Source organism: Condylura cristata, unplaced genomic scaffold, assembly GCF_000260355.1.
Source record: "Condylura cristata isolate star-nosed mole 26May11 unplaced genomic scaffold, ConCri1.0 scaffold00018, whole genome shotgun sequence".
NCBI lineage: Eukaryota > Metazoa > Chordata > Mammalia > Eulipotyphla > Talpidae > Condylura > Condylura cristata.
The window spans coordinates 5,038,665-5,051,122 of record NW_004567119.1 but is presented as its reverse complement, the minus strand read 5'-3'; the positions used below and the strand labels follow the sequence as shown (position 1 = coordinate 5,051,122).

The 12,458-nt window shown below is 58.0% G+C and overlaps 1 protein-coding gene across 6 annotated transcripts in view; it reads left to right on the top strand.

Annotated features, from left to right (window-relative positions):
• RNF150 (ring finger protein 150) overlaps positions 1 to 12,458 on the top strand; it is a 109,892-nt gene that overhangs the window by 86,786 nt on the left and 10,648 nt on the right. For 3 of the 6 annotated variants that reach the window (XM_012726944.1, XM_004685193.2, XM_012726945.1), the window contains exon 6: positions 2,936 to 3,134. In XM_012726944.1, the coding sequence (XP_012582398.1) occupies positions 2,936 to 3,134 (199 nt within the window). Of the gene's footprint in view, positions 1 to 2,935; positions 3,135 to 5,074; positions 5,160 to 8,568; positions 8,724 to 8,788; positions 9,258 to 12,458 lie in introns of those variants that run through there. The other 3 variants (XM_012726947.1, XM_012726949.1, XM_012726948.1) reach the window with 3 other exon arrangements.

The following is a 12,458-nucleotide window of genomic DNA, read 5'->3' as shown; positions in this document are numbered from 1 at the left end:
ACAGGCTCTGGAAGGCCGCGGGCTGCAGGGAGGTCATCCCGGCCAGCGCTGTGGGCCGATTTCCACGGTGGAGGCAGCAAACTCAATCGACCCGGTGACCCGAGCTTTGGGCACACTATTGAAAGGCGATGAATTCGGTTTTCCAACCAGGGTTGTGCCTTCAGGGTGAGTCAGTTACACGGCCGACGGGCCGTGGAGCCGCGCTCACCTGCACACCTGCTGTCGCTGTTGTGCCCGGGGTGTGTGATGGGAGCGCGTGGGGCTGAGCTCCGGCGTCCTTGCAGTTGACAACCGCGTCCTGGACCTACTGCTCAAAGCACCTCCCAGGCTCCTAGCATAGTCCTGGGTCTGGGCACACCCCCATGGCAGTTACATTAGGCTCCAAGGCTTTTCCTGGGCAGCTGAGGCTTCTCCAGAAGCTACGTGCAAACCAGTCGAGGCACAGCTAGTTACTGTCTTACATAGTTGTCAGTGGCCTTCGTCTTATTTCCAAAGCTGGAACCATGTTGGCAGCAGATGTTCTGGCCGGAGTTTGACTGCTACCAAGTCCGGCGACTGTCCTCTGCGGCATTGTCCTTCAGAGTTTGCCAAAGGGGCCAGGAGCATGACTGGCCTCGGCTGCATCCCAGAGCGCCCCCACCCCACACTTCTGGCTTTGTCTTGGGGATTCTGAAGTATGGTCCGGGGCATGACTTGGGGTACACACTCCCTGCGTGTGTGGCTGTTGGCCGGCACCCCCACAGCCTTCTCAGTTAGAAGCTGCTTCCTTGGAGCAAACTGGGGCCCTTTCCAAGCAGCATAACGAGTCTGCTGTACCATTTTCCAAACCCCCTCATTTGCTAAGGCGCAGTGAAGGGAGCCGCCTTCTCTCGGGAAGCGGGGCTGTGGCCCAAGGCTGCCAGGCCCAGAGTCCAGGGATGAGCGTCACCCCCACCCTCCCCTGGACGGTGGCCGCTCCCCAGTGACTGTCTCCAGCTGAAAGGCAAGTGAGCTGAAAACCTAGAGCTGAGGACATTTTTTGTTTGGAGTCTGAAGTCTCTAGCGTGAGCTCAAGAATGAGAGTGGAGCAGGTGGGGGAGGCAGGATTGCCCTCACCGTGCGGCCCTGGCCAGAGGCATTTGTAACCGAGAGAAATGAAGCACTGACGGGAGGCAGGGCCCTCAGGCCGGGCGGCACGGGGCTCCCGTCTGGGTCCGGCCCAGCCTGCCCATAGGCAGCCCATAGGCAGCCCGGGTCATTCACTCTGGCAAACACCTTTCCTGTCCTCGGGGTGCTGAGCAGAAGGACCCAGGTAGCGGGGCGTTCCCAGCCCCCCAGACTAACCTGAAAACCTTGGCTCAAGACAGCACTGCAGAGTCTCTGTAAAGATGAGGCTGCCATTGCTGTTAGAGGCACAAACCATGGGCTTTCAAAAGTCTTGCTCGTGGGGCTCACGCAGAGTGGGGCCAGGCTGCTCCCGTGACACTGTCTAAGCAGACCCTGAGCTACATCTTCCGGCCCATTCAGGATGCCCACTGCTCTAGTCAGTCCACGCAGCGCCTGCCCAGGTCCCTGTTTTCACAGAAAATAAGAGTCAGGGTCTCTGTGACCCCGAGACCAAAGCGCCCATCCTCACCCGGGAGTCTTTTTCTCCCCACGTAAACAGTTTCACTTACAAGCGTCCTCGCATTTGCAGAGCAGGGCAGGAATCATGTCCCCTTCTACCCTCCTCGCTCTCCGACCAGGGGCCTGGACACTACACTGGCCTTTTTGTTTCAGCTGCTTCTGAGCGGGGAGGAGACGTGTGGTCCCCAGGGTGGCTGGGCAGGCTGCGGGAGCTGTCTGGCCCTGCCCAGGGCTGCCACCCACTCACGGGGGCTCCACAGACGACCCCCCCCCCGAAGTGGGACACAGAGGTGGACCCTCACGAACAGAGGCTAACAAAGGGACAGGGCTGGGGTTTCGCTGGGGATTTCTGACCTGACTACGGGAGCACAGGAGGGCGCTGGAGGTGGCCGAGACCAGGGCTCCTCTCTGAGTGGCCTTGGGACACAATTCTTCATCGTGGTGTGAACGCAGAATTCTCAGCATGTCTGCGTCCTTTTTGGTCCTTTTTGAAAGCGTGTGGTTGGCGTCAAGGCGATGCTGGCTCAGATCAGAGCGGACGGATGGATGCCATGCTGACTGTTCCCAAGACTCTCCAGCATCTCCCTCCTAGAATGAGCCTGGGTACAGGGGTCGGCACTTGTGTGTGTGCGTGTGTGTGTGAAGACAGGAATTTGCTCAGTATCACTTCCAACAGCAGAGCTGAGACCAGAGAGTAAAACTTGATAAAGAACAAGGTTTTGCCACGAATAGAATGTTTCTGCGGAGTCAGAACGCTGACGGCGTGACGACCAGGCGTGGCCCGGGCTGCCTCTCACAGCAGACTTCCCGTTTCTCTGGTGTCCAGGTGGTGCTGCGGGGCCCTGGGCTCTGCAAGGAGCAGGCAATGCACCAGGGGTCCCCCGCTTTAAGAGTGGGGAGATTAGTAGCTCGGGCTTACTGTACAGTCAGCTGCATGCTGAGTAAACAGGGCTTTTGCTACAGCAGGTTGTGGCTTCTCTAACAAGTCGCCTCAGTCCTGAATTGTCTCTGATGAGCCCCACCGCTGTCTCCTGTCAGTCTACCTGCCTGCAACACCTGGGGCTAAGTAGCAGGCTGTCAGCGGCTTCCTACACACGCACAGGCCCCCGCTAAGGCAGGGCGCTCTGGATACGTCATCATCCCTAAGCAGTGATGCCGTGGACGCCGCTGCTAACTTTGTGTAGGTACTGATCTGGCAGAACCACTGGAGACTTGGAATCTCCTTCTATGCTACTGTAAAAACTACCCAAGTGAAATGCCCCAGGGAGTAGCCTGTGGCCATCCGGCAGGTGAAGACCCCCACCTGGTCACTGGCTCCTTTGCTCCCCAGCCCAACGCCGACTGCATGGACGACCTGCCCACTGACTTCGAGAGCCCGGCAACCAACCAGATCACGGGCGCCAGCGACACCACCGTGCACGAGAGCTCGGTCACCTTGGACCCCGCCGTCCGGACCGTGGGCGCCTTACAGGTGGTCCAGGACCCAGACCCCGCCCCGCCAGAGGGAGACGCCATCTTCACCGCTAACAGTAAGTGGGGCTCCTTGGCTGCGCGGTGTTACCGGGGGACTGCAGGGGGTGGGGCGAACCGTTCGTGCGCGGGGCGTGACCCGGCGAAGCCGCCAGCTCCCGCAGCGGTGGAGGGACAGACGGCAGGCCTGGCTCCGTGTCCTGCCCCTCCCGGGAGGCATCCGGCTCTGGGAGCAGGGGCGGCTGAGCAGAGCAGCTGTCTGGTGGCCGTGGCTGAGCCGGGCTGGGCCTGCTCCAGTGGCTGCAGCCTCTGAATAGTGTTTGGGTCCCAGGCGCACACACCCAACCTTTGGGGTGCTCCTGTCCCCCGTCCTGTATAGGCTCTTTGATAATAGCTCTATCAGCATCAAATCTCGAGTACCTACTGTTCAGTCTAATACAGTAAAGGGTAAAAGTTTCAGGAGCCGAGAACATCTGTATGCAAATTAACTCACCTTGGAAGGTGAATGGGGCATGTTGCAATTTTCAGTGTTTCTTTCTCCTCCTCCTGCTAGAAACAACCTGTGTGCCTTAAAGATTTGGAAATAGAGAAACGCCGATTAAAACATTGTTTTTTATAGAATTCACAAAACCATGCTGACCTAAACATGAAAAAAAGAATGCAAAAATCACTCAATACCCACAACTCTAGGGAAATCATTATATTTTGCTGTTTTTCCTGATAATCTTTTGAGTCATGGGGCTTACCTTTGGAGTACTGGGATCTAGAACCTGCACAAAAAGTAGCCTGAAGCACCTCTGGCAAAAAAAAATCCTCCTGTGCAAGGTTGATTAGACTGGGTGTAGATAAGAATTCTGACTTTGAAACCCTAACTTCCAGACATGGGGGCTCAGCACTGAAACCCGGACCATTAGACAGCGAAAAGCTTTTAAAGGTTCAGAGTGACACTAGTGTTACTGCAATGTGAGTGCACAGGTAATTCAAGTTTTCTATCGCCATGGCAACAAATTTAACAGGCAAAGTTTACTTTTACTATGTTGACTTTACTGGGGAATACTGCACGGTCCACACCCCGGCGTGCAGTTTACACTCACCACCGTGGCTGCCGGGTTGAGAGGCTGACTTAGGGTCAGAGAAGCCTTCATCTTGATCACCACAACAAGCCTCTCATGTGGACCAAGGGGCAGCTGACCCAAATTAAGCAACAGGTTCTCTCTTCAGAGAGAGCCTATCCTGTAATTTCTCCACTCAGTGGGTATCTTCCATTGCCGTCACCCTACCAGCCCAGTAGGCAGGGGAGAAGCTCTGCTCAGGTTTCGCTAGCAGTTCAGATACTGATGGCTTAAACTTTTCTGAGCCCGTAAGAAGAGCTAAATCAGGCCCTCCCTGGTGGTGCAGCAGGTTAAAGTGCAGCACTAAGAAGCTAAAGCCACCTCAGCGTGCGGTTGATCCCCACCCCGGAACAGACCCACAGGGCGCGGCAGAGCTCTCCTGACCCGCCCGCTGCTCCCCTCAGCAGTGTACTTCGTCCATCTGCCTGTTCTGCTCCCCGCTCTGTCTCTGGTGCATCCTCTCACTGCCCCTGCACCTCTGGCCTGTACCCCAGTTCTGGATGCATAATAAGTCTTTTTTAAAAAGAGCTAAATCATACCCAGATCATTGTCCTGGCAATACCTTGATTATTTGAGAAAACATGTCACTCGCCAGCTCCCTTTTTTTTTTTTTTTTAAAGATTTATTTGTACATACAGAACTGGGGTACAGGCCAGAGACTCAGGGGCAGTGAGAGACTTCACCAGAGTGGGGAGCAGAACAGGCAGATCAACGAAGTACACTGCTGAGGGGAGCAGCGGGCGGGTCAGGAGAGGTCTGCCACGCCATGTGGTTTCCTCCGGGGGCAGGCGGGGATCGAACTCATGCGGAAGTGGCTTTAGCTTCTCAGTGCAGTGCTTTAACCCGCTGTGCCACCAGGGAGGGCCACCAGCTCCCTTTTTTCAAAGAGTGGCTACATGGCCCACCTCTGTGAAGCCCAGAGGAACACACAAAGGCCCAGAGGAGAGAGAGACACGCCTCGCCTATGTCCACATCACTCATCGCCCCGCTGGGTTTTGCCGAGCGCTGCTGACATACAGGCAGCTGGCGGATGTTTCCTGAGTGAGTCCAGAGGACTTGACCTAAGCTTGAAGCAGGGGCCTCTGTCCGCGACAAGAACGAGTGCAGCTGGTTTCAGAGAGCAACTGGCAAAACCAAGATACAGCAGGCGACACCGCTGTAGGCCGAGAAGGGGACGGGGCTAGCTGGTAAGAAAAGGAGCGTTCCTGGCGGGGCCTACCTGGCCCGTGCGTTCCGGCTTGTTCTTGGCTTATAGGAATCTACACCAGTGGCTGTAGATTCCTGGCAGGAAAAGTTCTCTGCTCTACACAGGTTGGTAAATTGCCTAGGGCGCTGATCACCAAAGCCCATCAGCACATGACTAAAAGCGGGCAGAGACTCTCATCAGCATTACTGCAGCCAGACACCAACGGTGTCTGAACACAGCGTAGGTGGAGGAAGGCGTGCAGCTGGGTGCAGGAGTGCGCCAGGTGAAGTGGACGGACGGGCCTCACCAGTCCGCAGACCCAGGACTGGCTAGGACGTGGGGACGGCAGCCAGCAGGTACGCCCACCCGCCAGCACTGCGCTGCCCTTTCTGACGCAGGGGCGAAGGCACCGAGGCAGCCGCTCCTGCTGCAGGGCACCGCGCCCTGAGGGAGGACGAGGGGACCCCGCTTGCTCCTTTCTCCTCTTCCCCCCTTTATCTAAATCTCTGAAAAGTCAAAAACGTTGGGCTCCTCCTTGCATTCTCACCCCTACCTGGCTCCGGGGGCCCGTCGCGTCCAGGTAGAGGTCTCTTCAGTTCTGAAAGGGGCGGAGAGCAGGTTGCCTGGAGAGAGATGGGGAAGCTGGCATTGAAGATGGCTTTCAGCTCCCAGGAAAAGGAAAAGCATTTGCAAAGCCAAGGCCATGAGAACTGTGGCCTTGGAGAGAGGGCGCCTGCGTGTAGGTCTGGTGTGGGAGCCCCCACCCCGGTCTCCTCCAGTCCCGCCCTCTCCTGCCCGCCTTGGACCGCCCAGCCCAGCTCAGACTGCAGACTGTGGCATTTGCTTCAGCAGGAAGAACAGCTAAGCCAGCAGCCCTGTGGTCCCTCAGTGTCCGGACGGGAGCCAGAAAGAGAAAGACCCAGAAGAGGAAGGCTTGCACCGCTCCCCAAAACACACAGTGCCTCCCACACGCCTCCGCCTTCCTGCCCCAGGAAGCTGCGGGCGCCACCCCGAGGAGAGCAGATCCTCCAGCCCGGCCCCTCCTGCCATCCTTCCTCCTCAACTGGAAGGAGGCAGACTCCCCACCCCGGGGTGCCGGTCTGGGAGCCAGAGAGGTGTGTGGTGCGGACAGAATCAAGATGTCCACAGGAGGGAGCTGCCCCTGCCACCGCCCCCAGCAGCACAGGGGACCACTGCCCGGGGCCCCCAGCCCCACTGCAGGTGCACTCAGGGTCTCATGCTGCGGCAGCCACTGTGGGTGCACTGAGCGGCTGCAGAACCTCCTGCCCTGCGTGAAGATCTGAGGCAGCCCAGAATGTTCTGCTCACTCCGAGGCACCCGACAGCCCTGACCGCCTCCTTGGGGCCCAAGTGCAATCGTCTCTTCCTGCTGAGCTTTCGCTGGGGACTCCGGCAGAAGGCGGCTCCAGCTTCCTCACAGGGCCTTCTGCTGCCCCGTCTGCTGAAGTTCCCACAGCCCCAGGAGGGCGTTGGGGCCAGCGCAACCCCAGTCCTGTCCTGCCCACTCTTCCACTGACCACCTCGGGGTGGCGGGGGCCACACTGCCTCTCTGAGCAGCAGCTGTCTCCCACCCCAGCCCCTCAGCCCTGCCCCGCAGACCCCAGACAGGCAGAGGTGAAGGCCCCAGCCAGCTCCAGCTTCTCTAGGACTTGAGCCAGTCTGAGTCGCGCCTCCAGGGGCCGGATTCAGAAGCCCCTGGGGAGCCCTCATCACCGGGTGTGGGCAGTGAGTGCCCCTGCTTCCTGCACACCCCAGAAGGAGCAGGACTCAGCACAGAAATTCCCCTCCAGACTCCCCAGGTCCCCGCCTTCCTTGCCTCCCCTCTCTCCTGTTCTGTCGCCGAGTGGACAGCGAGGCCAGAGTCCCCTCTGACGCAGGGGCCGGGCATGGGGCGAGGCCGGCTCACGCCCTTTGCTGCCCACACCTCTTCCGTGGAAAGGGGGGCAGAGAAGCCACCCCAGGCGGCTCACCCTGCACCTGCTGGTTGTCTTAGCTGCCCTCACTCGCGGCCACGTGTGTTCTCTGGAAGAGCCTGGAGACAGGTCAGCCTGTGGGGGCGATGTCACTCTGGCAGCTCTCCTGGGACAGACATAGTTGTGAAAGCACAGCCAGAGCTGCAGCCCAAAAACAGCTCGTTTTAGGAGGAAAAATAAGTTGCTAACAGCCTGCACTGCCATCACCGAGAGCTCCCCAGGGACACACACGCCACGCTAATTATGGAAGAAACTTCCAGACTGTTCATTCAGAGACTGGGTGTCATCTCTGGAATGATTCACTGTCTCATCTGAGGCGCTCGATGTAGCCCTCTGGGGATGCTCCGTTCCTGCAGGCTGAACACAGGGCCGGCTGTGACAGCCACGCCGCGCTGTTCTGAATTCTGGACGGGGTGTGTGGGAGCGGTGCTGAGGCCTGCGGACACTCCGAGGCCACGGGGCCCCACAGCCCGCTCTGATCGCCGCCCAAGTGAGACCAGGACGAGGGGGCGCGGGGGGCCTCGGAGCCCGCGCGGACCTCCAGGGTTGACCTAGGACAGCAGAGAAGATGGGAGGACCGTGTGGACGGCAAGCGTCCGCTTTCAGAGCTGCTTGCTGTGGCGGTGGGTAGCAATGCCAAGCTTGGGGTGACTGCAGGATGCACGGTGTACCCAGATAGGAGCGCGTCCAGCTACCACATTCCAGGGTGAGGACCGAGCGTGTAGCCACGGCTGCTGTTCCCACTCGCGTCAAAGCCATAAATGGCAAAGAAGCTCCCCGACGACCTGTAAATATGCTGGCCAGAGCCAGCGATGAGGACCACCTCCCTCCGTAGGAGTCACGCTCGCCCCAGGATGATGGCTGCTCCGATGTGAGCCTCTCCTCGGAGGCAGGCCACACTCGGGTGACCACCGACGGAAGCGGGTGACCACCGGCAACTCCGGGGTGGCCACTGTCAGCTCCTGTCGATAACGCACCTGCTGCGGGGCAGGCCGCCGCCCCCGCAGCCACCTCCACGCCCCCGCTTCCTTGGCGCTCCCTGGGCCCCTCCTCCCAGCCTCATTTGCCAATCTGAACGGAGAGCAAGGATAGCTAGGCTCTGTGGAAGGCGCTGAAAGAATAAAACACTTGTGCAGACCCCGAGGAAGCCAGGGTAACTCAGCACACGGATTCCAACCGCAGTATCGTTTGCATCCTTACAGAGAAATGAGGCAGCAACGGGCCCCTGAGCGAGAAGCGGGGATTTTCAGAGGTGAGAAGACCTCGTGGAACAACAGCAGAGTGACACCTCACAGAGAAGGGATAATACTCGAGACAGAGTCGGAGAAAGTCACGCAATCCCACAATTAAAAATAAATGGGCAAAAAAAAAATAAAATAAAATAAATGGGCAAAAATAATAAAATAAAATAAATGGGCGCAGGGGTGAACCACTCGCCGCGGAAGGCTCAGAGGCCCGGGAAACGCACTGGCCACCTCGGATGAGACGGATGCAGATGACAGCCACGGGGACAGACTTCGCCCGCCGGGACGGCGCCTGTTAGCCCGCGCCGGGGTGCAGGACACGCGGGGAGCCCACTGTGATCACTGTGAGCTGGCCCATCTCACCAAGTCGGCACGCTGTGGCCTCGCCTCGCTGCTGCCCTGCCAGGCTGGCCTCAGGTGCCCGCACGTCGGAGCCACATGTGGTTCCTACCCTGTCGGCCGGGCCTGTCCGCGGACCCGGCTGCGCTGTCTGGCACTCTCTGCTTTCAAATAATTCCCTCTGCTGGGGTCACTCAGCGCTTCTGTCAGGGCTCCCTGGCGCTGCAGGGGTTGGCTCAGCACTACCCAGCTGTCTGCAGCCCCTGCAGCGCGAGTTCAGTCCCCGGCCAGGGAGCGACCCACACGGAGCAGCAGACCTCGCTGTCTCCCCCTGCTCCCCTCAGCCGTGGGTTTCAGTCTGCCTGTTCTGCTCCGTACACTGTCTCTGGCAAATCCTCTAGCCGATACCCCAGTTCATGTATGCATAAATAAATAAAAATAATCTTTATGGAAAAAACATCCGTCACCCACTAAAGGTGCAACCTGGGAAGGTACACTGGGTGTCAGGTGTCCTGAAAGAGTTTCCACTGCGACTTTTCACCTTCGTGTTACTGAAGCCAGCAGCTGGCGGCACGGCGTAGGTGTTGGTTGAGTGAGTGATGAGTGAGCTGACTTTGGAAGGAGGTGAAGCGACAGCTGGAGGAGAGCGTGACGGTGTGTGCACAGCTGTTCAAGCAGGACCCGAGACTCGGGCGCCAGACCCCTAGGACACCACCATGGCCTGCCCCTGCAACGGTGGTCTCCCGGGCAGGCAGGGAGAGGGCTGTGCCTTGCGAAATGCACTGGCGATGTATTACTCATCGCTACGCACAGTGCGACATGGAGCAGACCGGGGCAGGAGACAGGCGGCCCGGTCAGGGCCGCGGGGCAGGCCAGGGAGAGGACTCCGCAGACCCGGCGTCCGTTCTGCAAGCGTCCAGGCATTGTTCCTGGGAGTCGCGGCATAGGTGAAGCCATGCATTTCTGTTGTATTCCATCAATACCATTGTATCTGTGAGCCACGAGGAACAAAGAGGACCCAGGGATAACTGGGAAGCCACAAGACCTTGGCAGTGGACAGACCTGGGCTCAGGTCCTGGCCTGACCACTGTCTTGCCAGCTGGGACTGACCCACGGGCCCTCCTGGGTCCTCCTCTGCCTCATCCTAAGAACTATCCAGGTAGAAGCCACGGGGGGGATGCGGAGTGGGGGGAGGATGCCTGGCAGATACTGGGTCAGCGCCCCGCTCAGTAAGTCACGAGTGTCGCCCCATCCGCCACACCACCCTCGTGAGAAAACATCGCATGCACAACCCTGTGTGTGACCGGCATTCATCGAAGTGTCTCGGTTTTATACCCACAAAGAACCTTTGTCAGATGGACCCTCAGGCCCCTCAGTTCTAGGGTGAGTCCAAAACCATTTGCCCCCGATGAAAACGGGGACTGCCTTCCTGCCCCAACTCCCAGAACCACTTTCTTTACTTCCTGACAGGCACTGCTTGCTCACGGCACCCTTGATGGTTCGGGGCGCCTGAGCTGCAAGCTGCCACCTTTATACCACGCTCCCAGAGAAAGTACTGGCTGCCCTGAGAGCCCCGGCCGCAGAGAGAGCACTCAGGGGTCCCTGTCCTCACTGGCCCTGCCCGTGAGCTGTCACAGGCCTAAATGCCATTGTCACGCCTCCGCCCCTGGCTGTGCTGGTTCCACTCGACAGGCGGCAGCCCAGCCAAGCCTTAGTGCTTTCGGTAGAGAGCCCTCACAGGCAAATGATTTGTGATTTTGTATTTGCCAAGGCTTGATGTCCATTTTGTGTTTGTAAGGCAAACCCCAGGAGACAGCTTGAAGCAAAATCTTGCAAAATACCTAGGGATATAAATCTCTAAGTTTGCAGCAAATGGGTCACACACAACCACTAGGAGAGGCTTTAAGTGCAGAAGTGTAGAACTCACCAGCTTCTTCTCGAGTGGCCCTCATTGTACACCCCCCGCCCTTTAGGGAAAACAAGTGCAGAAATTTCTGGAGGACAAGCTCTAGCCAGACTCCAGCTCCATCCAGGACACCCTGGATGGCGTGCTATCAGTCATGCTCCCCTGGCCTGGATGAGTGTAGGAATGCCAGGAGTGGGGGGCCCCCTCTTCACGCTCCACGGGACACCAGGGGAGAGGCGAGCCTGCTTCCCTGCACACCCCACACTTCGACAGTCAACACTGCACGTGCGTGTGAGGCCTGCTGCCTTGCAGGTGCACGGGCGCAAGTGTGCGTGGGTGTGCATCTCGTGCGTGTCTGTACACACGGCGATCCCCAGGGCTCCGGCTCATCGCCTACGAATACCAGGAATCACAGCTCGAGGGCGCACGGGAATCATTCTAGGCAGAGCCGGCAAGCAGGTCAGTGTTCGCGTGCAACTACTGCGGCTGACTTAGGGCCAGTGGGTGCTCTGGCCGTGCCCCTCATAGCGTTCAGCTAATAGCCAGCACCGAAACGTGACGGAGCTGTCTGTGCAAATCTGAACTTACTTTGAAAATGCTGGAAGAGCTGCAAGCCTAGGCCTCGGTCCCGGCAGATGACAGCTGACCAGACCTGGGTGCAAGCAGCTCCCTCGAGGCAAGACATGTGCACAGCAGCTCCCGGCCCGCTGCCCCAGAGTCAGGGTAGCCTCGGGCATCAGTGCCCTCCCACGGAAGGGAGGATCAAGGTTGTGCATTAGCCTGTTAGCAGAGCTCAGTAACAGACCCACTGGAGAAGCCGTGCAGCGTGTGAGTGCCGAGGGAGCAGCCATCGTTTAATTCTCTCACTGGTAACTAATGTTCACCACAGGGAGGAACAATTAGTAGATTTATGGACTGAAGTTCCATCGAAAATTTTTTGTCAAACAACTCACTCATTTATACAAGTAGGACTCATGCCTTACCGGAGCTGTCAGCACAAGCAGCTCCCGCTGCTCCCAGCTCCTGCTGTGCACCAAGCCCCGGGGAATGCATTTCTCACCGAAAAACAAGGCCATAATAACCTGCAACTGTTAAGTGAGGGGTTCAGTCAGAAGTCAGATTTGGAAATCAAAGTTTTTAGGCAGGAACACAATGGATTAAAAAGCATGCTTTTCCATGGATCAACCCAAAGGCCCAAAAGCAGATGACTGGATTAAAAAGATGTGGTCCATATACACCATGGAATACTATGCAGCCATCAAAAAGATAAACTCATGCCTTTTGCAGCAACATAGATGGCTCTCCCTGGTGATGCAGTGGGTTACAGCGCAGCGCTACGAAGCTCCCCACAGCCACTGCAACATGAGTTCAATCCCCGGCCAGGGAGCTGACCCACAGGGCGCAGCAGACCCCTCCTGACCCACCTGCTGCTCCCCTCAGTAGTGGAGTTCATCACTCGGCCTGTTCTGCTCCCCACTCTGTCTCTGGTGAAGCCTCTCACCCTACCCCCACACCTTTGGCCTGTACCCCAGCTCTTGTATGCATAAACAGCTTTTTTCAAAATAAAGCAAATTTAAGAAACTGATCACAAAACTGAGGGAGG